The 23,610-nt window shown below is 37.0% G+C and overlaps 1 protein-coding gene across 2 annotated transcripts in view; it reads right to left on the bottom strand.

Moving 5' to 3' along the window:
- The window catches only part of ARHGAP24 (Rho GTPase activating protein 24), a 207,448-nt gene that overhangs the window by 7,080 nt on the left and 176,758 nt on the right, over nt 1-23,610 (bottom strand). For both annotated transcript variants that reach the window (XM_079921051.1, XM_079921052.1), the window contains exons 4-6: nt 15,914-16,046; nt 15,245-15,318; nt 11,421-11,542 (exon numbers count right to left, since the gene is read on the bottom strand). In XM_079921051.1, the coding sequence (XP_079777177.1) occupies nt 11,421-11,542; nt 15,245-15,318; nt 15,914-16,046 (329 nt within the window). The remainder of the gene's footprint in view (nt 1-11,420; nt 11,543-15,244; nt 15,319-15,913; nt 16,047-23,610) is intronic.

Genomic DNA, 23,610 nt, shown 5'->3' with positions numbered 1-23,610 from the left:
TTGCCTCAAACTATCAAGACATTTGTATTGGCATCTCAAAGTGGAACCCTATAAAATCTCTAGTGGATATATGGTCTGTCTTTATAATATAGCAAGACAATGAAGTTCCATACAACTTTTGCTCAGCATTCAAAACCTTCAGGGCATTTTAAGTGACATTAGCCAAAATGGTATAATAAAGACCTACAAGAATCCTCTCCTCCATAAAAGCAACTGACAAAAATATTCTGAATCATCATTTGCAGAACTTTGGAAATTAAAGGCTTGTTGTAATCTGGAGAGTGTTTATTTAAAAAAAAAATCATTGAATCTTGGTACAGAACAGCAAGCACTGTGGTATTTTAACTCATCCTATTCCTATCCTCCTCTCTGCAGTGGCCTTGAAAACCAACAGCCCACAATCACAGTGGGAACCAGCAGTCTGGCAGCCACTGGAATGGGAAAAGCAGGGATGGAAATCCTTCAAAGTCCCATTCCCAAAGAATTGTCATTATTTTACTTGTTTGGTGGTTCCCTGGAAGACGCCACTCAAGAGGCTTGTCTTCATTTTATCTAAATAAGAATTTGACCAGGGTGAGCAACACTTTCTCAAGGCCATTTGTCAAAAACAATTAGGGGCTCTTTCATTTAAAATCATGTTTGCCTAAAGCAAGTGGATAACAGTTGAAGACAAACAATAGGCTAAACAAAAAGCTTAGAAGGAAAATCTGAGGAAAGAGACTTCCAAAGGAGGTGTTGAAAAGCTCTGCTTTATTCCTGAGAATTTAGAAGATTACATGCATGCTTAGGGTTCTGTGCATGCCTAGGGCTATATGCATGCTCAGGAAAGAACTGAGAAGTCCCCAAGCTCTCACCTCTGACTGATCTTGAGGCTCTGCACAAAAAGGATCTGAATGCTAAAGCAGAGTTGTAACCTTCCTGGCTGAGTGTTGAAAGTTTGCCCCAACATGAACACAGAGTGTCTTGGTAAAGACTGGGAAACTTATTAGCTCTAGTCTTTTAATCTTTGTTCAATCCTTAGCTGACAACTAAGTAAGCCAAGCAGAGACTTCAGTGGCCACGGATGACGAATAATATAGACTTTAGAGAATTATTTCAGAAAACTCACTAAAAAACCAAACAACAAACAGCAAAAACAACAAAGGAGGGTAAGAATCTGATATCCAGAGTTCCCATATTATTATATTATTTAAAAAACATGCAGTTTTCAAAAAAATAATGCTACATGCAAAAAATAAACAAAGCATGGCCCATATACAAGGAAAAAAAAGAAAAAAAAAAAAAACAGACTCTGAGGAAACCCAGACACTGTACTCACTGGTCAAAAACTTTAAATTTGCTATTTTAAATGTTTTCTAATAAATGAAGGAACCAAAGGAAAGTGAGAATAATGTTTCGCCAAATATCAATAAAGAGCTTGAAAGTGTAGAAAAGAATCAAATAGATATTCTGGAGTTGAAAGGTACAATAACTGAAATGAAAAGAATCAGTAGAGGGGATCAACAGCAGACTTGAGCAGGCAGAAGAAAGAATCAGCATACCTGAAGACAACTGTGGTTACCCAGTCTGAGGAACAGAAGGAAGAGGAATAAAGACAAATGAGCAGAGCTTCAGAGATCTGTGGGACACCATCAAGCATACCAGCATAGGCGTAATGATATCCCAGGAGGAGAGTAGAAAGAGAAATGAGCAGAAAGAATATTTGAAGAAAGAGTTGCTGGAATTTGAAGAAATTTGATGAAAAATATGAGTCTACACATTCAAGAAGCTCATCAAATTCCAAGCAAGCTAAATGCAAAAGGATCCAGACGTAGATCCATCATAGTCAAACTGTCTTAAAGAGAACCTTGAGAACAGCAAGAGATAACCAACTCATGTATAATGGATTCTCAATAAGATTATCAGCTGATTTTTCATCATTCTCATTGCCAGAATTATATTATCCAGCAAACCTATGTTTCAAAAATGAGGGACAAATAAAACATTCCTAGCTAAACAAAAACAGAGAATTTGCCAATAGCAAATCTGCTCTAAAGAAATATCAACACTTCAGGGCATTTTAAACAAAGAGAAGACCTTCAAGAAAGAAAATAATTCTCTTACACAAATGAAAATGCTAAGGTTCTCATTTGATCCTTATATTTATATTATTCACTGTAAAGTATGATTAGAAATCAATACCTTACAAGTTTCAGATAGTAAAAATAACTCAGACAACAGTGGATAGAAAGGCTAATCTATCATAAAAAGCAGTAATATTCTTTCTAAAAATTGGTGGATTTATCAGGTTTTATGGCATATTAGCTGAAATCTCAAAATATATTTTCACATATTCCTCACTGACTTACATGCTGGGCTGCTCCCACCCCTTAAAATAGGCCACCACCACTAACTAGGCTTCTAAATTAGTTTCACAACTTTAGGTGTCCCACCCCCCTAAGAATCTTTTTAAGAATTTTATTCATATACCCACAATAAAGCAGTGTAGGCTCATGAAAGCATTAATCATCTTTGCTTTGGCTTGAACTATATTAATGTGGTGTGTTAACTGTGTTTCTTTTACCGTGTTGATAAAAGCTCCTAAGAGTAGTCTCTGATAAATAAATACAGGGAAACAAATTTTAGTTAGTAAAGGTAATATTATTTAAAATACTTAAATAAATTTGGTGAAGAAAATGATAAGTGCTTTTGACAATGAAGATATCTACTGAAATAGCTTCTAGTAGCTGTCAGAGAGTAGAAGCTTGACTTGGGATGAGGCCACTCATTAGCTTAAAGCAACACCTGGGCAAGATTTGGTTCTGAATATAATTTATAGTCAAATTCTGAATAGGAAAATATGTGTTATATTCATCTATATCCTTCACACTTCTGTAATGATTCAAAACTTCTAACATATTTAGATTAGGAATCTGCAGTTTGTTAGGTCTGATGCTGGCCAGTGCTGCTCAAACATTAATGTTCATACAAATTATCTGGAGATTCTGTTAAAATGTAAATACTGAGTGGGGCATGAGATTTTACATTTCTAACCAGCCCCCAGATGACACCAACGATAACAAAATAGTAGCAATAGCAGAGCATAGAGGACCCACCACAGACAGACCTTCTGAATCAGAATTTCAGCAATATTCCCAGATTATTCCTGTGTGTGTTAGAGTTTGTGAAACTGTGTTAGGTGGAAATGTTTCACTTACATCTTCTAAATTTTCTCAGAAGGCTGTGAGATAGGACTTAACATTTTTCAGATGAGAAAATTGAGGTTCAGAGAGGTTACAGTTCTGCCCAGGGACACACAGATGATAAGTGACCAGGCTGAAATATGATGCTTCTTCATCTTCTCACTGCAAATCATGTACTTGTCCAACTATATTTCAGCTGCTGGATTTATTTACTTATTTATTATTGGAGTAAAATTGCTTTACAATGTTGTTAGTTTCTGCTGTACAATGAAGTGAATCAGCTATACGTATACCCTCCCTCTTGGACCTCCCCCCCACCCCCACCATCCCACCCATCTAGGTCATCATGGAGCACTGAACTGAGCTCCCTGTGTTATACAGCAGGTTCCCGCTAGCTATCTATTTTACGTAGTGTATTTATCTCAAACCTAAACTCCCAATTCGTCGCACCCTCCCTTCCCCCCGCCCTGTGTCCATATGTCCATTCTCTATGTCTGCGTCTCTATTCCTGCCCTACAAATAGGTTCATCTGTACCATTTTTCTAGATTCCACATATATACGTTAACATACAATATTTGTTTTTCTCTTTCTGGCTTACTTCACTCTGTATGACAGACTCTAGGTCCATCCACATCTCTACAAATGACCCAATTTCGTCCCTTTTTATGGCTGAGTAATATTCTATTGTTTATATGTACCACATTTTCTTTTTCCTTTCATCTACTGTTGGACATTTAGGTTGTTTCCATGTCCTGGCTATTGTAAATAGTGCTGCAGTGAACACTGGGGTACATGTGACCTTTTGAATTATGGTTTTCTCACAGTATATGCCCAGTAGTGGGATTGATGGGTCACATGGTAGCTCTCTTTTTAGTTTTTTAAGGAACTTCCATACTGTTCTCCATAGTGGCTCTATCAATTTACATTCCCACCAACAGTGCAAAAGGGTTCCCTTTTCTCCACACCCTCTCCAGCATTTATTGTTTGTAGATTTTTGGATGATGACCATTCTGACCGGTGTGAGGTGATACCTCATGGTAGTTTTTATTTGCTGCACTAATAATTATTTGCATCATCACTAATAATTAGTGATGTTGAGCATCTTTTCATGTGCCTCTTGGCCATCTGCATGTCTTCTTTGGTGAAATGTCTATTTAGGTCTTCTGCCCCCTTTTTAATTGGGTTCTTTGTTTTTCTGATATTGAGCTCCATGAACTGTTTGTATATTTTGGAGATTAATCCTTTGTCCATCGCTTCATTTGCAAATATTTTCTCCCATTCTGAGGGTTATATTTTCATCTTGTTTATGGTTTGCTGTGCTAAAACTTTTAAGTTTAATTAGGTCCTATTTGTTTATTTTTATTTTCATTACTCTAGGAAGTGGGTCAAAAACGATCTTGCTGTGGTTTATTTCAAAGAGTGCTTTTCTTATGTTTTCCTCTAAGACTGTTATAATGTCTGGTCTTAAATTTAGGTCTGTAATCCATTTGGAGCTTATTTTTATGTATGATGTTAGATATCACAAAAACAGAAAATTACAGACCAATATAACTGATGAACATAGATGCAAAAATCCTCAACAAAAAACTAGCAAACAGAATCCAACAACAAATTAAAAGGATCATACACCATGATCAAGTGGAATTTACACCAGGAATGCAAGGATTCTTCAATATATGCAAAGCAATCAATGTGATATACCATATTAACAAATTAGGAAATAAAAACCATATGATCATTTCAATAGATGAAGAAAAATATATTGACAAAATTCAACACCCAAAGGCACAGGGAGGTCAATTTGATGTTTTGCGACCACAAAGAGGGGTGGGATAGGGAGGGTGAGAGGAAGACACAAGAGGGACAGGATATGGGGATATATGTATACATATAGCTGATTCACTTTGTTATACAGCAGAAACTAACACAACATTGTAAAGCAATTATACTCCAATAAAGATGTTTAAAAAACAGACTCTACAGAAAACGAGCATAGAGGGAACCTACCTCAACATAATAAAAGCCGTATATGACAAACCCACAGCAAATACTCAATGGTGAAAAACTGAAAGCATTTCCACTAAGATCATCAACAAGACAAGGATGTCCACTCTCACCCCTCTTATTCAACATAGATTTGGAAGTCCTGGCCATGGCAATCAGAGAAGAAAAAGAAATAAAAGGGAATTCAGCACCACCAAACCAGCTTTACAACAAATGCTAAAGGAACTTCTCTAGGCAGGAAACACAAGAGAAGGAAAAGAACTACAATAACAAACACAAAACAATTAAGAAAATGGTAATAGGAACATATATATTGATAATTACCTTAAATGTAAATGGATTAAATGCCCCAACCAAAAGACATAGACTGGCTGAATGGATACAAAAAAAGACCTGTGTATATGCTGTCTACAAGAGACCACTTCAGACCTATAGACACATACAGACTGAAAGTGAGGGGATGGAAAGAGATATTCCATGCAAATGGAAATCAAAAGAAAGCTGGAGTAGCAATTCTCATATGAGACAAGATGGACTTTAAAACAAAGATATTACAAGAGACAAAGAAGGACACTACATAATGATCAAGACATCAATGCAAGAAGAAGATATAACAATTGTAAATATATATGCACCCAACAGAGGAGCACCTCAATACATAAGGCAAATACTAACAGCCATAAAAGAGGAAATCGACAGTAACACAATCATAGTAGGGGACATTAACACCCCACTTTAACCAATGGACAGATCATCCAAAATGAAAATAAATAAGGAAACACAAGCTTTAAATGATACATTAAACAAGATGGACTTAATGGATATTTATAGGACATTCCATCCAAAAACAACAGAATAAACTTTCTTCTCAAGTGCTCATGGAACATTCTCCAGGACAGATCATATCTTGGTTCACAAATCAAACCTTGGTAAATTTAAGAAAATTGAAATCGTATCAAGTATCTTTTCCGACCACAATTCTATGAGAGTAGATATCAATTACAGGAAAAAATCTGTAAAAAATACAAACACATGGAGGCTAAACAATACACTACTTAATAACCAAGACATCACTGAAGAAATCAAAGAGGAAATCAAAAAATACCTAGAAACAAATGACAATGGAGACACGACAACTGAAAACCTATGGGATGCAGCAAAGGCAGTTATAAGAGGGAAGTTTATAGCAATACAATCCTACCTTAAGAAACAGGAAACATCTCAAATAAACAACCTAACCTTGCACCTAAAGCAATTAGAGGAAGAAGAACAAAAAAACCCCCAAAGATAGCAGAAGGAAAGAAATCATAAAAATCAGATCAGAAATAAATGAAAAAGAAATGAAGGAGACAATAGCAAAGATCAATAAAACTAAAAGCTGGTTCTTTGAGAAGATAAACAAAATTGATTAACCATTAGCCAGACTCATCAAGAATAAATGGGAGAAGACTCAAATCAACAGAATTAGAAATGAAAGTGGAGAAGTAACAACTGACACTGCAGAAGTACAAAGGATCATGAGAGATTACTACAAGCAACTCTATACCAATAAAATGGATAACTTGGAAGAAATTGACAAATTCTTAGAAATGCACAATCTGCTGAGACTTAACCAGGAAGAAATAGAAAATCTGAACAGACCAATCACAAGCCCTGAAATTGAAACTGTGATTAAAAATCTTCCAACAAACAAAAGCCCAGGACCAGAGGGCTTCACAGGCAAATTCTATCAAACATTTAGAGAAGAGTTAACACCTATCCTTCTCAAACTCTTACAAAATATAGCAGAGGGAGGAACACTCCCAAACTCATTCTATGAGGCCACCATCACCCTGATACCAAAACCAGACAAAGATGTCACAAAGAAAGAAAACTACAGGCCAATATCACTGATGAACATAGATCCAAAAATCCTCAACAAAATACTAGCAAACAGAATCCAACAGCACATTAAAAGGATCATACACCATTATCAAGTGGGGTTTATCCCAGGAATGCAAGGATTCTTCAATATACACAAATCAATCAATGTGATATACCATATTAACAAATTGAAGGAGAAAAACCATACGATCATCTCAATCGACACAGAGAAAGCTTTCGACAAAATTCAACACCCATTTATGATAAAAAGCCTCCAGAAAGTAGGCATAGAGGAAATTTTCCTCAACATAATAAAGGCCATATATGACAAACCCACAGCCAACATCGTTGTCAATGGTAAAAAACTGAAACCATTTCCACTAAGATCAGGAACAAGACAAGGTTGTCCACTCTCACCACTATTATTCAACATAGTTTTGGAAGTTTTAACCACAACAATCAGAGAAGAAAAAGAAATAAAAGGAATCCAAATTGGAAAAGAAGAAGTAAAGCTGTCACTGTTTGCAGATGACATGATACTATACATAGAGAATCCTAAAGATGCTACCAGAAAACTGCTAGAGCTAATCAATGAATTTGGTAAAGTAGCAGGATACAAAATTAATGCACAGAAATCTCTGTCATTCCTATATACTAATGATGAAAAATCTGAAAGAGAAATTAAGGAAACACTCCCATTTACGACTGCAACAAAAAGAATAAAATAGCTAGGAATAAACCTACCTAAGGAGACAAAAGACCTGTATGCAGAAAACTATAAGACACTGATGAAAGAAATTAAAGATGATACAAACAGATGGAGAGATATGCCATGATCTTGGATTGGAAGAATCAACATTGTGAAAATGATTATACTACCTAAAGCAATCTAGAGATTCAATCCAATCCCTATCAAACTACCACTGGCCTTCTTCACAGAATTAGAACAAAAAATTTTACAATTTGTATGGAAACATAAAAGGCCCCGAATAGCCAAAGCAATCTTGAAAAAGAAAAATGGAGCTGGAGGAATCAGGCTACCTGACTTCAAACTATACTACGGTCTAGTTTGGTATCTGTATAAAAACAGAAATATAGATCAATGGTACGGGATAGAAAGCCTAGAGATAAACTCACACATACACATGGTCACCTAATTTATGACAAAGGAGCCAAGAATAAACAATGGAGAAAGAGACAACCTCTTCAATAAGTGGTGCTGGGATAACTGGACAGCTACATGTAAAAGAATGAAATTAGAACAGCTGCTGGATTTAAAACTGTAGTAATAATAAGTAAACTCGGTGTTGTTCTAATAAGAAACTAAATAAAAGACAACTATCTACTGAATCATCAATTATGATGGAGTTATGGAAGAAAAAAGACTGAATGAAATTAATGGTATTCTATATCTATCTTTTCTCTTTTAGTAACTTCTGAGCTTTCCCCATCACTGGAATATTAACATGTGAAACATCACTGCTTTTTTTTTTTTACATATTAATAAAAACAATGTATTTATTTTTTTAAAAACAATCAAAGTAAGGAGAAGAGGTACACTGTTCACATTTTTGCAAATACTTTTAATATTTTTAAGACCGACTTATGGATGATAACTGGATTTAATATTTTTAAGACTGGCTTGTAGAAAACTGGATTGTCATATCAATTATGTAGCAATTTAGAAACATCACTGCTTTTTATCACAGTTGTGAACTGTGTGAGGCATTTAATTAATTGAAGAGAGATATCTTCAAGGTCTCCATGATGAAATATGTGAAGAACTATGCCAGTGTATACCTGCCACGATTATAGAGTGAGTGTCAGATCCCTAGAGATTTAGAAATATATTTCTATTACCTTGGAAGGCTTTGCTTTCATCTAGTTTCCAGAATAGTAAATGGCAATCATTTCTTGCAAAGTGACTTCCTTTCAATTTTTATAGCCATTTAGGACAGACTAGCCTGGTAGTAATAATGATGTATGTGTCATTATATGCACTATCTTTTTTTCCTTTTTATTCTCCCCTCTCTGTCATTCTCTTCCTTAGAATGCTAATAAGAAACATGAAGCCGAAATAAATGAGGTCAGAGTGGTTATAATCACCTGTCCATTCTGAAGAGTCCCACTGGACTACATGTTCCAACAATTCCCCAGGCTCATATAATTTTATACAGGTTGAACTTAAATACCATATTATGGGACACTTTTTTCATAAGAACTGGATAAGAATTCAATTTTCCTTTGAAGGTACCTAGGCACTTTAAAATACATATGTATGGCAACATTCTATTGAAATGTAGATTCAGGTTGTATTTTTTGCAATACATTACCTTGTACATGTCTCATTTTGCACATGTACAAGATATCTGTGAGGTATATGATAAATTTGGACAAATGACAGTCCTTTAATCACCACCTAATCATTATATAGATAATTCCCTTGTGCCCCTTTGTAGCCAATCCACTATCCATGGCAACCACTGATTTGCTTTCTGTCACTACAGTTTTTTCTTTTCTAGAATTTCATATAAATGCAATTATACAGTATGAAGTCTTTTGTGTCTAGGCATTATTCACTTAGCATAATGCTTTTGTTATTTATCCATATTGTTATCCATGTATCAGTAGTTCATTCTTTTTATTGCTGAGTAGAATTCCATTTCATGGATGTATCAAAATTTGTTCATCTATTCAGTAATTGAAGGACAATTGATCAGTCTTCAGATTGGAGATATTATGGATAAAGTTGACATAAACATTGACTATAAGTCTTAGGGGAACATATGTTTTCTTTTTTAGCACACTGCTTTAATTTGGAAAAAATATCTTTAAATTCTGTTGGACTTTTTTTGCTATACAGTTAGGGGTTTGAAGATAAGTTGGAGTTTTTTATATTTATAGGATTTATTTTGATCCATGTCCTTTTTTTTTTTTTTTTTTTTGCGGTACGCGGGCCTCTCACTGTTGTGGCCTCTCCTGTTGCAGAGCACAGGCTCCGGACGCGCAGGCTCAGCGGCCATGGCTCACGGGCCCAGCCACTCTGCGGCATGTGGGATCTTCCCAGACCGGGGCACGAACCCATGTCCCCTGCATCGGCAGGTGGACTCTCAACCACTGCGCCACCAGGGAAGCCCGATCCATGTCCTTTTGAATTGCATAGTTTCTAATGTGAAACCTTCAGAGCAGTTTTAGGTTTTTAACAGTTTTAGATTCCATTGATGAACCGATATTGACACATTATTATTATTATTAACTAAAGTCCACAGTTTATATTAGAAATCACTCTTTGTGAGATCTGGGTTTTGACAAATGCATAATATCATGTATCCACCATTACAGTATCATATAGAACAATGTTTCATGGCCCTAAAAATCCTTTGTGCTCCAACTATTCCTCCTTTTCTTCCCCAAATCTCTATTGAATCATTGGGATTTCTTTTAAAAACTTTATATAGAGACTGTAACTTTTAACATTATCACCAAGGTAATACCTTTCTGAGGTCTCGATACAACGTCTCAATGTCAGGGTTTTCTACTCTGGTTGTGGGAAACACAATTATTTCAAGCTTGGTGTAAGGCCCAGGAATGGCTCAGAGTACTGATTTCTGGTACTCTCTCCCAGAAAGCAGTGTAGAGTCCTCTAGTGCAAGCATAAATCAATTCTTAGGCAAAGACTTGAGGAATACCCTCTGCAGATCTCTGAACAATCTCTATGTCTAGTTCTCTCTTTTCTGCTGCTTAATGAGTTTTCCATCTTCTAACCTTACTCTTTCAGCTCAGCAAGACCTGCACATCAACAGTACTACTGATGGCCACAGGTAAGAAAAGTACTCAAGCAGTGAGGCCTGCTGGAAATAAACAGAAGTAACAGTTCATTGTGGAAAAGAATTTGAGGCATTTTGTAATATAGAAAACAAGAATTTCTTCATGTTTAACCCAAGGTAAATAAGCAGCATTATCTTACAAAGGCCCATATTTGCTGCCTCTTGAAATTCATCAAATAAAACCAGAATTAATAAAAATACATTAACTTAAAATAGTAACTATTTGAATTTTCTGAAAATTGCATTGGACTCAAAAAATGAATTAGATTTTTTCCCATTTTTGTGTGATATTTTGCAGATGACTTATGGAAGTTCCATTTATTCTTATAAAACTCCTAAGGAATCGTTTGGTAAGTTATGTTTAGTAAACTCCAAAAAAAATGTCTGACTCCCAAAGAGGAGTTTTTATATTTGAAGAACTTGAGTTCATGAATGGAGTTACCATGGATTCACTTATTTCCCTAGTTTCCTCATAGGAGAATAGGTTCAGGACAACAAAGAGACAGTTCTATTGATGAGGGTGTAAGATAATAATTTACTTACCCTCCATAATGGTCAAAGGATCTTCCACTTTGGGGCGCAGGATATTAGGGCCAAAGACAGTAGCCAAGTTCTGCACACTCATTTTGTTAATTCCTGAATAGGACTGTACTTCATCCAAGAACCTGTTGGGTGCAAGAGTATGAACAAAACACAATGGGATCAAACTTGTTAGTGGAAGAAAATGGGTTATCAGGAAATTTATGAAGTGGAGTACATTCAAAGATGATTATGGACACAAAATTCGTTAGGAATTCAAACATCTCTCTGTCAAATGTGCAGAATGTATATTGCAAATTATTAAGGATCAAACTCATAAGGGATCATATCAAATATCTGCTCTGGCCTGGCTTGGCTTGGTTTCCCTGTCAGTCACAGGAACAAGAGTGTTTGGATAATGCTAATGTGGACTTGGGATTCAAGAATATGAATTTCTTTCCAATCCCTAAATAAAATATTAAATTTATACATATTTAATTCAAGAACTATAAATAAGATTGTCTGGTACAATCTCTTATTTCAGAGAGGAGGAATCAACTCTCTTTGTGGAGTAATTTGTGAGCTTCGAATTTATAGTCTATTAAAAAATGAGATCAAACATGGTTTAAAATAAAACATTAGTTCTACTGATATGGAAAACTGCAAGCACAAATTGTTTTAACTTGTTAGGTGCTAACGAATTAGAGGCATGAAATAGCCCTTTCCAAAATGATTTTTTTTTAAAACATCTTTATTGGAGTATAATTGCTTTACAATGGTGTGTTAGTTTCTGCTTTATAACAAAGTGAATCAGTTACACATATACATATGTTCCCATATCTCTTCCCTCTTGCATCTCCCTCCCTCCCACCCTCCCTATCCCACCCCTCTAGGTGGTCACATAGCACTGAGCTGATCTCCCTGTGCTATGCGGCTGCTTCCCACTATCTCCAAATGATTTTAATAGCAGAGATTGTTTTTGTACTTTTTCAGCTTTTCTTCATTTCCCATCCCCTCTTTGTTTCTACAAGAACTTCTATTAATTCATGGCTTACTGTAAGGCCAACTGGCCCGAGGCAGGGGAACACAATCAAATTCACAGGTTGCATCAGACCGAAACTCTCCGGACCACCCAGTTCCAGAAACTGACTTGGAGACTTTCCGGACCACCCAGTTCCAGGAACTGACCTGGGGACTTTGCACCCGGCCCAGCCTTCCCGCCTTTCGAGGAGCGGGACTAACGGTCCCCCAGGATACCCGAAAAGACCACCAAATAAGGAATACCCTGCGCCCTCCCAGATTCACCACACCCCTTTCCCTTCTTCCCCTATAAAATCTTGCCCAACCCTCGCCCGGGTGCAACTTCTCTGACCCCTTTCTCTCCGACCAGTGAACCTCGCCCCGGGAGCGCTCCCTAATAAAGCTCACCTGAAGCTTTCCTCTGTTTCGCGGTGCCGTTTGTTAAGATCCGACCTTACACTTACTAATTGTACTAATGAGACAAAGAAGTGATGAAAAAATTTTAACCTATTTTATGTGTTGTTTAAAATAATATATTTTATTATGTGTCAGTCGTGCTAACTTGTTAAACTCTCAAAGCATCTCTGTAAGGTAAATACCATTATCTCCATTTTACAGGTTAGACACATGAGGCACCAGAGAGGTAAGAATCTTCTCCAAGAACACAGAGTTTGCAGAGCTGAGATCTGAATCCAGGTAATCTGACGCTAGAGTCTGAACTCTTGATTACTATACCATGAGTTTTTAAAAAGGTGCTGTTTGGGAATCCCCTGGTGGTCCAGTGTTAGGACTCCATGCTTTTACTGCCGTTAAGATCCCACAAGCGTGGCCAAAAATAAAAATTAAAAAGTGCCTATTTCCACACGTTCACTACTGTTATACAGCCTAATTATAGCAAAACTGAAGGGCAAAAAGGTCACACTACTATTTCTTATTTGAAATAGCTGAAATTAAAAGTCTGCTTTAAATGTGTTAAGAGAAGTTAAGGTTTTCTATTGTGGAGATAAAGACTTGCAATACTGTTCTCCAAAAAGCCTTTTTCCCTTTTACTTAAGAGACTGTCATCCTTTTCTTATCCACTACAATAGCTTGAATTAGTTCAAAAACTTGGGATGGAACCCTTCTATGTTAATAAGTCTATCTTATCTGTGAAACTATTTCTTGCTTTTTCAAATTCTGAAACCTAAGGTCTTGTTTGTTTCCTGAATGCTAACCATCACCAGAAAAAGTATGGCAGGAGGTTCTGGAATTCCTACTCAATTACAGTTGACAATGAACTCCACAGTGTCTGGCATGAGTCTTAAACTCCACAGTTCCCAGTCAGCTGTACATTTATCTAATCATGACGCAAAAAACACATGTAAATGATGCACTGTACTGAATTAAAAATTTTAATTTTATTTAAAAATGGACTGGGAAGCTATTGTTTAAAATACTTTACAATGACCTGTAGTGCCAATCATTAATCTCTTTATTTAAATTTAATATGTTTCATGTAAATCAACTATACTCCAATAAAATTAAAAAAAATAAATTTAATGTTTCAATAGTACATACTTGATTTCTTAAATAGGGGCACAGACATGGTACATAGCATCCCTGACATTAAACATGGTCATTGAGAGAGAGCTTTATGAAACACAATTATTATTCTAGCAGAATTGAGTTACAATGTTTTTTCAATGAGTCTTGAGAGAAATAGAAAAAATTAATATTAGCATTCACTATATGTATAAATGTATAGGTATATAAAATTTTTAAATATACTTTAATTTTTAAAACAGCTGTGTGAAATATGTGTTTTCACTACCTTTTTACCTATTAGGATCTTTAGTCTCAAAGAGGATAAGAAAATTGCATAAAGACACGTAAGTAGTCAGTGGTAGAATCTGGACTCCTGGGCAGATCTTTCTCATGCCAGGATACACGCTCCTTCTGTTAAACAATGGTACATGGCACAATTATAAACAACCTGGATGGAAGTTCAAAGCAACATATCTTTAATATGTAGAGGCCAGAGAGACTTCAGAAACAGCAAATTACTAAATCAAACAATTTTAGTGCTCAGAGAAACTTTTGAAAACACCTTGTCAAGGGTTTCCCTGGTGGCTCAGTGGTTAAGAATCCCCCTGCCAATGCAGGGGACACGGGTTCAAGCCCTGGTCTGGGAAGATCCCACATGCCGCAGAGCAACTAAGCCCATGTGCCACAACTACTGAAGCCCGTGCACCCTAGATCCCGTGCTCCGCAACAAGAGAAGCCACCTTGATGAGAAGCCCACGCACCGCAATGAAGAGTAGCTCCCACTAGCCGCAGCTAGAGAAAGCCCACGGGCAGCAACGAAGACCCAACGCAGCCAAAAATAAATAATAAATAAATTAATTTATTTAAAAAAAAATCACCTTGTCAAACCTCAGTTTTATAGAGGCCAACACTGGAGGTCAGAGCAGTTAAGTGATTTTTATTCACTGTCAAAAGTAAATTAGTGTCAGGCTAAATACAGTCTTCTTAAATTTAGTTTTGTCTTTTTTTTTATTATTTTTGGCTGTGCTGGGTCCTCGTTTCTGTGCGAGGGTTTTCTCTAGTTGTGGCAAGCGGGGGCCACTCTTCATCGCGGTGCACAGGCCTCTCACTATGGCGGCCTTGTTGCAGAGCACAGGCTCCAGACGCACAGGCTCAGTAGTCGTGGCTCACGGGCCCAGTTGCTCCGCGGCATGTGGGATCCTCCCAGACCAGGGCTCGAACCCGCATCCCCTGCATTAGCAGGAGGATTCTCAACCACTGTGCCACCAGGGAAGGCCTAGTTTTGTCTTTAGGACAATTCTTACCTGCAAATATACTTGAGAAGGTTGTAATTGACCACTGGCAAGCTCTTCACCTGCTTTGCTAATCCTTTAACACCCTGAATATAAAGAAGAGAATAAATGTTATTCTTGGAATTAAAGCACATGGAAAATGGGCATACAGCCTTTTTTTTTTTTTTTTTTAGTTAGTTTCACATATTACCAGTGAAGGATACTGTCTTGAAAACTTGCCACTATCACAGAAAACATTTCAGAAATATTTTCAAAAGATGTAAAAGCATTTCAAATATCTCTGTAAGCACTATTTGTGGAGAAACATGTTTAAGTGAAGCCCTTTTAACATTTGTTCACAATTGACTGAAAAGGGAAGTTTGCCTTATTTGTAATAAGGTTGTTTGGGGGAAGGAGTAGCTTTAATATAGTGAGAGTCCTTCCGATTTTTAGCATTTGGGTGCAAAGTGGCAAGCAGTGCTGATTTCATTTATTCATCTGTACTTTTCTTTTTGATCAGAGAGAGGATTAAAAATGGGACCTGCGTTGTGTGTGTAAAATCTAAATATGTGTGATGTCAATACTTAGAATAGTGGAAAACAATCCAAGCATGGAACAAAGGAAACTTTACAGATTAAAGACTAAGAACACTGACAAAAAACCCAAACAATAGCTTTTTAAGAAATAAATGCATGGACTTACAGCTTCCTCTTCCTTGCTGAGCAGTTTGGCACAAGACAAAAAATCCTCATACTTGGCATAAGGAATAACAGGTTCTGGAAGTTCTCGGAGATACAGTTTAAGAAGTGATGCCACTGTGTGTACATCTGTGTTGCTGTGGAGGTAGAAGTGTAAAGAGTTTCTACGGAGTGAACTTCATACCGTTTGGTTAATTTTTTCATCAAGTATACATCTAAGAGCCAGACTTCTAAATGAGCTGACAATTGAATTAGTTGATCCAGCTTTCAAGAAGCACATGCTTGGGTAACACCTATTAGACGCTACCACAGGTGGAAAAGAGAGGGATCCAGAGAGACACTTGGAATCCTCAGTGTGGTTTGAAAATATTCAAAAATGCAAGCATTTTTCTTTTGTGTGTATTTGATGTTAAGCAAAAGTGTTATTTTTCTAAAACAATGAGAATATATATACCAGATTTATAATAAAATATAATACAATGCACCAAAAAACACCAAATCTACATATGTGTGTATATATGTATTCAATGTCAAACTTAATTACTTATAGATCCTAATTCATTTCTTATTCTTTAGAAGATATTGGTGATTGGTTATAGACACCTAAAGTTTAGTATGTTTTAACTGTTTAAGAAAAACTCACTTTGAAGATGATTGATCTCAGAATGATTGCTTGTCTGATATTCTAAGATAGTTGGTGACCCTTACAGTCTTCTAGAAAGAGAAGGGAAGTGCTACAAAAATAAACACTGAAAACTTAACGTGTCCTTTGTGTAAAATTTATTTTTATTCTCTGCTGAATACCAGAGTGATAGGATAATTTACTGAAATATTAATTTATATTTTGTTCTCTGTATCTCTCTGTTAATCCATGAAGATGGCTGACAGTAGAGGCAGGAGGAGGTGGTTGGTTTGGGTTTGTTTTGTTTTGCTTTGCTTTGTTTTGGGGGTGAGGAACAAGAGCGTGGGAAGGAGAGTGGTGGTCAGGGAGTGAAAGGTCAATTGATTCCCAAGAAGTGGGAAGAGTGGTGGTGAGCAAGGTCAGGGATTCTGTAAGTGGTGGGAACAAACACTCCAATCCCAGACTCTGCTGCAGGAAGTGACAAGTCGCTGAGGGGTATTCCTTCAGAAGCTGGGATAGAGGCACCAGAATTTCCTGCCTCAGTGACAATTCTCTTGCCCCAAGGGTGACATAAAAGCAGAGTTGGCTTCACAAATCTACATGGGCTGGGACAATGGGCATCTCAGTTCTCAATTTTGGACTCTTAGGTTGATTTCCTCAACTATCTCCTGCATAACCTCTCTGTAACAGGCATTATAGAAAACACAGTGGCTAGGACCCTAAAGCGTTATAAAAAGGAATATTCTAGCCTGCTCATAATTTATAATCTAGTGGGAGTAGGAGATAGAAAGTAAGATAATAACACAAGTATATAATTACAAATGTGGTGAGTAGTAATAAGGAAACGTTTGGGGTGCCATCTAATAACAAGAAAGGACTAATTCAGGGGTTGGAGGGCTTCTCTGAAGAAATGATGCTCAGGGTAAGATCTGAGGGGGTGTAAGAATGAACTAAATGAGAGTGAAGAATAAAAGAAGTCATTCCGATTAAAGCAAGGCACGTAAACAGCGCCCAAAGTGGGATGGAGTGTCCTGTCCTTGAGGAGCTGACAAAAGGCTAAGGGAAAAAGAGCTCAGAGAATGAGGTCTGAGCAGAGGAGAGCATCCTCATGGACCATAGGACTTCATCTACCTTGGAATCAGGGCAAGGGCTGAGGTTTTCCATTTTAACATCAGAGTCAGTCAGAGCTGGTATATTGTCAACCTTTTTTCGGATGCTAAAATGATGGAGGTGATCTGATAGGGCCTGTCTTTAATCAATTTTATTCTTTTCATAATTACAGAAATGAATTTTTTCTCTTAAATTTCTGAACCGATAGACAACATAGAGGCCATCTTAAAGGCTAGGAAAGAACACAAAAATCATGTCTCTGGGACATCTTGAAAACTATTCAAGCTCATTAATTTCTAACAATACTTTCCTAAATTTTTTTTAAAAAAGATATATAAAATAGTCTCAATGGTAAAGCAAAAAAAAGACCCTAGTTTTTTTATTTTCTGGTAAATTGCTATATTTCGTGCAATCCAAAACCCTTCTGTGTTTCTCTTGGTATGTCGTGAAGCACCTGACCCTTGAAGGCACAGTCATCAGCAGTAGCAAAACCACAACCTGGGGCAGGATATGCAATGCAATCAAATATTACAATAAATGATTTCCATCTTTTTATTCCACTCTATCCAATCCCCTCTAATCAAACCCAATCCATGACTGGGTCGTTGGGTTGTGTTGCCTTCAAATTCAATGACCATTTTGTTAAAGTTATAGAAAGACACAGAAAGGAATACAAAAATAAAATAAGTATAATTTCAATATATGGTGTATGTTATGTATAATTTGTATGACTATATAAATAGAATATACAAAAATATTTATGAATTAAATGCAATAAATTAATGAAACAATAATGATAAACAAGAAATATTTATTTAGCAAGAAATCTGGTTTAGTGTCTCAACAATGGACTATTCATTATATTGCCTGTCCCCAAGCACAGTGTTTTTAACGTAACTTGCCTGATACTGTATTATTTTGCTTCTAATGAAGTTGAGCTGTAGTACTGAGGATGTTTGAGCACTAGATGGCATGATTGCAAAGTTAAACTAATTGAGATGGTGTGAAAATTGTGAAGGATGAAAGGCTGCAGAATCATTTTTCATCCACCGCAATTTTCTGAGCACCAAAGCTGCAGTAATGCTCCAAGAATAGATATATTTGCGCTATGAATCAAGGTAAGAGATGTGGACTATGATGATTATTTTCTTCCTTCTCTAAAGTGATACATTGCATTAGTTTCTAGCATTGTAAGTATATACCCATACACTGTTGGTTATATAAAAATGGTAAGGAAAAAATAACTGAATACATTTTCTTTTTTATTTCAATTAACAAAGGTTATTACATTTTTGGCTTAAAGTATACAACTTAAAATTTTTTGACTGTTTCTGAGGGGCTTTACTAAACTTAGGTTATTTTGTAGAAATAGAGACTTTTCCATTTTCCTAGTGTTCTCATTTTTGGCTTTGTCCATTCCCACCAAACGGAAGAAATCAATCATTTCCGGGAAGACTTGAACATGTTTGCCAGTTCCGGTTCACCTCAAGAGGCTCACAGTCTGTCCGCCCCAATTGCCAGCATGCTACTCACTGAAAGGGGAAATCTGATGTTTCTCTGAAAAATCTCTTTGTATCTCCATTCTACAAAATAGCAACATTCTGCATCTACCTCTACAGACTTGTATCTCTTACTGAAAACCCACTACTTTGCCTGATTAATATTTGCTTTAGTATGTACAGCCAATTAAGTAGATATCAATGTGACGTGTTAATTGCCCACAGTACCTAGTGGGATGTGCTGTCTTTGCCTCAGAGAAATACATCATGTTCTTCAGCAAAGTGAAGTGAAGTGACTATATTGTAGCAAAAGTTGATGTACAATGGAGAATTAAAATCCCTAAACTGGTTTATAATAATAATAATGACAACAACAATAGCAGCAGCACACATCTACACACATCTCTCCCTGTCTCAAGCCCTCACAGCTGTCCAGTGAGTAGGTCCTGTTATTAACTCCGTTTAGGTACACGAACAGGAAACTGCACTGACAGAACATGCCTTGGGGCTAATTGCTGAGATATGAGAGGTTTTAAAGTCACACTCGTTTGGTAGAAATTCAAAACTACTTGCTAATATAAATTCATTATCCAGACCTCAGGTCTCCTTCACCCACCTGGTGGTAGAATCTGTTTTCAGAAATAAAGATAAATAATCATGCACATCCTATCCAATGATAGCAAAGAGGCAGAGACAGGCCCAGGAATCCTGAGTAAAAGAGCTATCAGACCAGAAGATATTCTGTAGCATATATCCCTTAATTGATCAACATATGGGGTTTGTTTTCACCTTAAATTTGTACTTGGACTTTACTTCTGGATCCTGTAGTTCTTTTTAATCAAACATGAATTCCATGAGACTTTCTATAATTGACTTAGTTTTATATTCTTGAGGGTCTTCCTTTGGTCATTCTGGGATTGTTCTATCATTCACTCACCAAATAGTTGCTGAACACCTACAGTATGTACCACCTCACACCACATGATAGGTGAGACAGAGATGAACAACATAGATCTTTTTTGTCCCCCTTGGGCTTGTATCTCTAACCCATCACCATCAACACGTTTCCATCCCATGCCTCATTTGTTTGACTCCTTAAACATTTTCTGTATTTTTTATCTGCGAAGTCCCTGCCAGGTGTGTGATCTTAAGAAACTTTTTATACTTCCCAGAAATTGCTTGCCTATTTATAATCTATGTACAATATTGGCCCCTTACTAATCCTAACAGGGATAAAGGAGTCTGACAACAATCTGTCTTGCTCATCCTCTAACCCCACCCCTGCCTTCCCTGATAAACAGACTCACACACAGAGATAAGTAGAATGCCACAGTAATTCCAAGTACAATACTACACAGACAAAAACCTTAGAACTTTTAAGCCTCAAAATTAGAAATGGGAATTTTTCACTCTGGATACTCTGCACAGGACACAACATAATCCATTGATTGAAGTGAATAGAATGAATTTCCAGGCACCCCACAGGGAGTTATTAAAGATATTGTGAAGTTCTTTGCAACACACACAATGAGATAACCTAAAATTTGCTTGGAACTAAGAAAAAATAATGTCATATCTATCAAACTCTGGGAAGAACATATATGAGACTGAAAACATTCAGCAGCATTACCAAGATGAAGCCTGCCACCAAACTGTCTTAAACAACATGGAGTTCTGTGCACCAAATTCACCAAGACATAGAAAAGCAAATCCAAAGGCAGTAGGCAGTTCCAAACTAAACTAAACATTTACAAGAAAAGTCTGGTTCTGTTGTAACTCATTTTTTATATATCTGTCAAAAATGGTATACTTTTTGGCAGTAAAATTTGAATCTGGTTAAACTGTCATGGCTCACTGTAGTTATGTAAGTGTCACTGCTGAATTATATACAACACAAAAGGGCAGTTTTATCTGTCTGGACTACACTGAATTAGTGCTTGTCTCAAAGAACCCTCCTGGTTTAAAAGCAATGATGGCAGAGAACAGCAAGACAACCCTTACTATGGAATGAACTGTTGTCTCCTCCAAATTCATATGTTGAAGGCTCAGCCTCTGATGTGATGTGATGGTATTTGGAGATGAAACCTCTGGGAGGTAATTAGGGTTAGATGAAGTCATCAGGGTGGGGCTCTGGTTTGACGGGATTAGTGCCCTTATAATAAAAGACACCAGTAAGCTTGCTCCCTACCGCCTTGCTCCCATGCACATGCAGGAGGAAAGGCCATGTGAGCACAGGGTAAGAAGGCAGCCATCTAGAAGTCAAGAAGAGAGTCTTTACTAGAACCCAACCATGCTGGCACCCTGGTGTCAGGCTTTCAGCATCCAGAGCTGTGAGAAAAATAAATTTCTGTTGTTTAAGCCACCCAGTCTGTGGTGTTTTGTTATAGCAGATGCACCAAATCTGCATCTCATGAGCTTACCTATAAAACCATGCCAGAGTACTAGGTAATGAGATGTCATCAGAAAGATAGAAACATGCTTTCAGATAATGTAGATTTATGGAAATATTGTCAGATTGACCAGCGTGACATAGAAGAAAGTGATTCTCAACCTTGGTTGCACACAGGAGTCACCTGGAAAGTTTTTCAAAATACTGATGATTGGGTCATGTATATTCTGATATAATTGGTCTGGGTGAAGCCTGGACATTGAGATTTTTTAAAGCTCCTCAGTTTTCGTATGTTGCCAAGGTCAAGGGATATTAATATAGAACATGTATTTGAGGTTGAAAACTTCCAAATAAGGAAGCAGTTCTAATGTGTAATGGTCACAAGTTTAAATCTGGCTACTCTATCATCCGTTGGCGCTGACTAGTTACATACTTATCTCTCCAGTGTTCATGATGGAAGAGGTGGGAGGAATGCTGGTGGGGAGATGTTGTTCATGCTTAAACCAAACTGTTACATTGACATTTTCTTTCCTACTTCTAGGATGACTTATATGTATGTAATTACTTATGTGTATATAGACTCCCCCTTTAAAACGCTAGCTAATCACATAAAAAGAGTATTTGACAGTTTTATATACAATGCAACATACCATACACACACACATACCCTTATATGCGTATAAGATACTCAAAGTAACAAATAAAATGCCCTGTTGTGTAGCTGAAGGAAGAGATTCCTGTGAGCAGTCTGAGTTTCGTGATTCTACATCATAGATCCCTCAAATAGAAAGTAACTACAGTCCCAAACTGAAAAAAAAAAATTCATGGATATTCATCCATTTGCTACTTCTGACAAATATTTCCCCTGGGTAAGTCTCTCATTTCATTGTTTTCTTGTCACCTCACTCACCTTCTCCTAGTCAGCTCCCAAGCTTTTCTTCCTCTGCTGGCTTCTAAGTATTATTCTCATTGACTCTGTGTACATACCCTGGCTAAATCCCTAAGTTCGATGATCACTTTTCTACAATGACTACAAAGTATACATCTCCAAACCAGACCTTTCCACTGAATTCTTAGACGTTCCATACACACTCTGAACTCCATATAAACAAAGCTGGACAACAACAAAAACCTTGCAATAAAATTATTCCTCCTTTACCATTTTCTCAACCATGAATGGCATCACCATTCACAGAAACAAACAAGAAACCTAGAAGTCAACCTAAATTTTTCCTTTTCTGAGATTCTAAATCTAACAGTGACAAGTGATTCTCAGACTAAGCTGCACATTGGAATCACCTGGAAAGTTTGCAAAATACCAATGACTGGATCCTATATATTCTCATGTCATACCTCATGAATCTGTTCCCTCCTCAGCAGTCTCATTGACACTGCTCAAATTCAAGTTATCACTCATCTCCATTAACATAACAGCATATTCCTTGGTCTTTCCGCTACAAGCCTGTCTTCCCACCCTAGACCCCTGAACATACACATCCAGGTGGTAATCACTTGTACCAAACAAATATAAATGACAAGTAAAATGCCTTGTATAGCTTTTGAATACTACATATGAATACAAAGGGCAACTGTTTAAGCATATACAGATAAATATACATTACAAAGAAACATATATACTTATAGTATAGATTAGCCATTAGAGGTGACATCATTTAGTTAGTTTGGATTAGTGTTTGAGAGCATATTTATAAATAGCCACACTCTAATATCTCTAAGTAAATTAAAAATTTAGGGCTTCCCTGGTGGCACAGTGGTTGAGAATCTGCCTGCTAATGCAGGGGACACGGGTTCGAGCCCTGGTCTGGGAAGATCCCACATGCCGCGGAGCAAGTAGGCCCTTGAGCCACAACTACTGAGCCCGTGCATCTGGAGCTTGTGCTGTGTAACAAGAGAGGCCGCGACAGTGAGGGGCCTGCGCACTGCGATGAAGAGTGGCCCCCCACTTGCCATAACTAGAGAAAGCCCTCGCACAGAAATGAAGACCCAACATAGCCAAAAATAATTAATTAATTTAAAAAAATTTAGACTGAAGAATAAAAATAAAATCTGACGTTTTCCAT

The sequence above is a fragment of the Stenella coeruleoalba genome (genome assembly GCF_951394435.1).
Source record: "Stenella coeruleoalba genome assembly, chromosome: 4".
In the NCBI taxonomy this organism is placed as follows: Eukaryota; Metazoa; Chordata; class Mammalia; order Artiodactyla; family Delphinidae; genus Stenella; species Stenella coeruleoalba.
The sequence above is the reverse complement of the archived record's forward strand: the minus strand, read 5'-3'. Positions and strand labels throughout refer to the sequence as shown.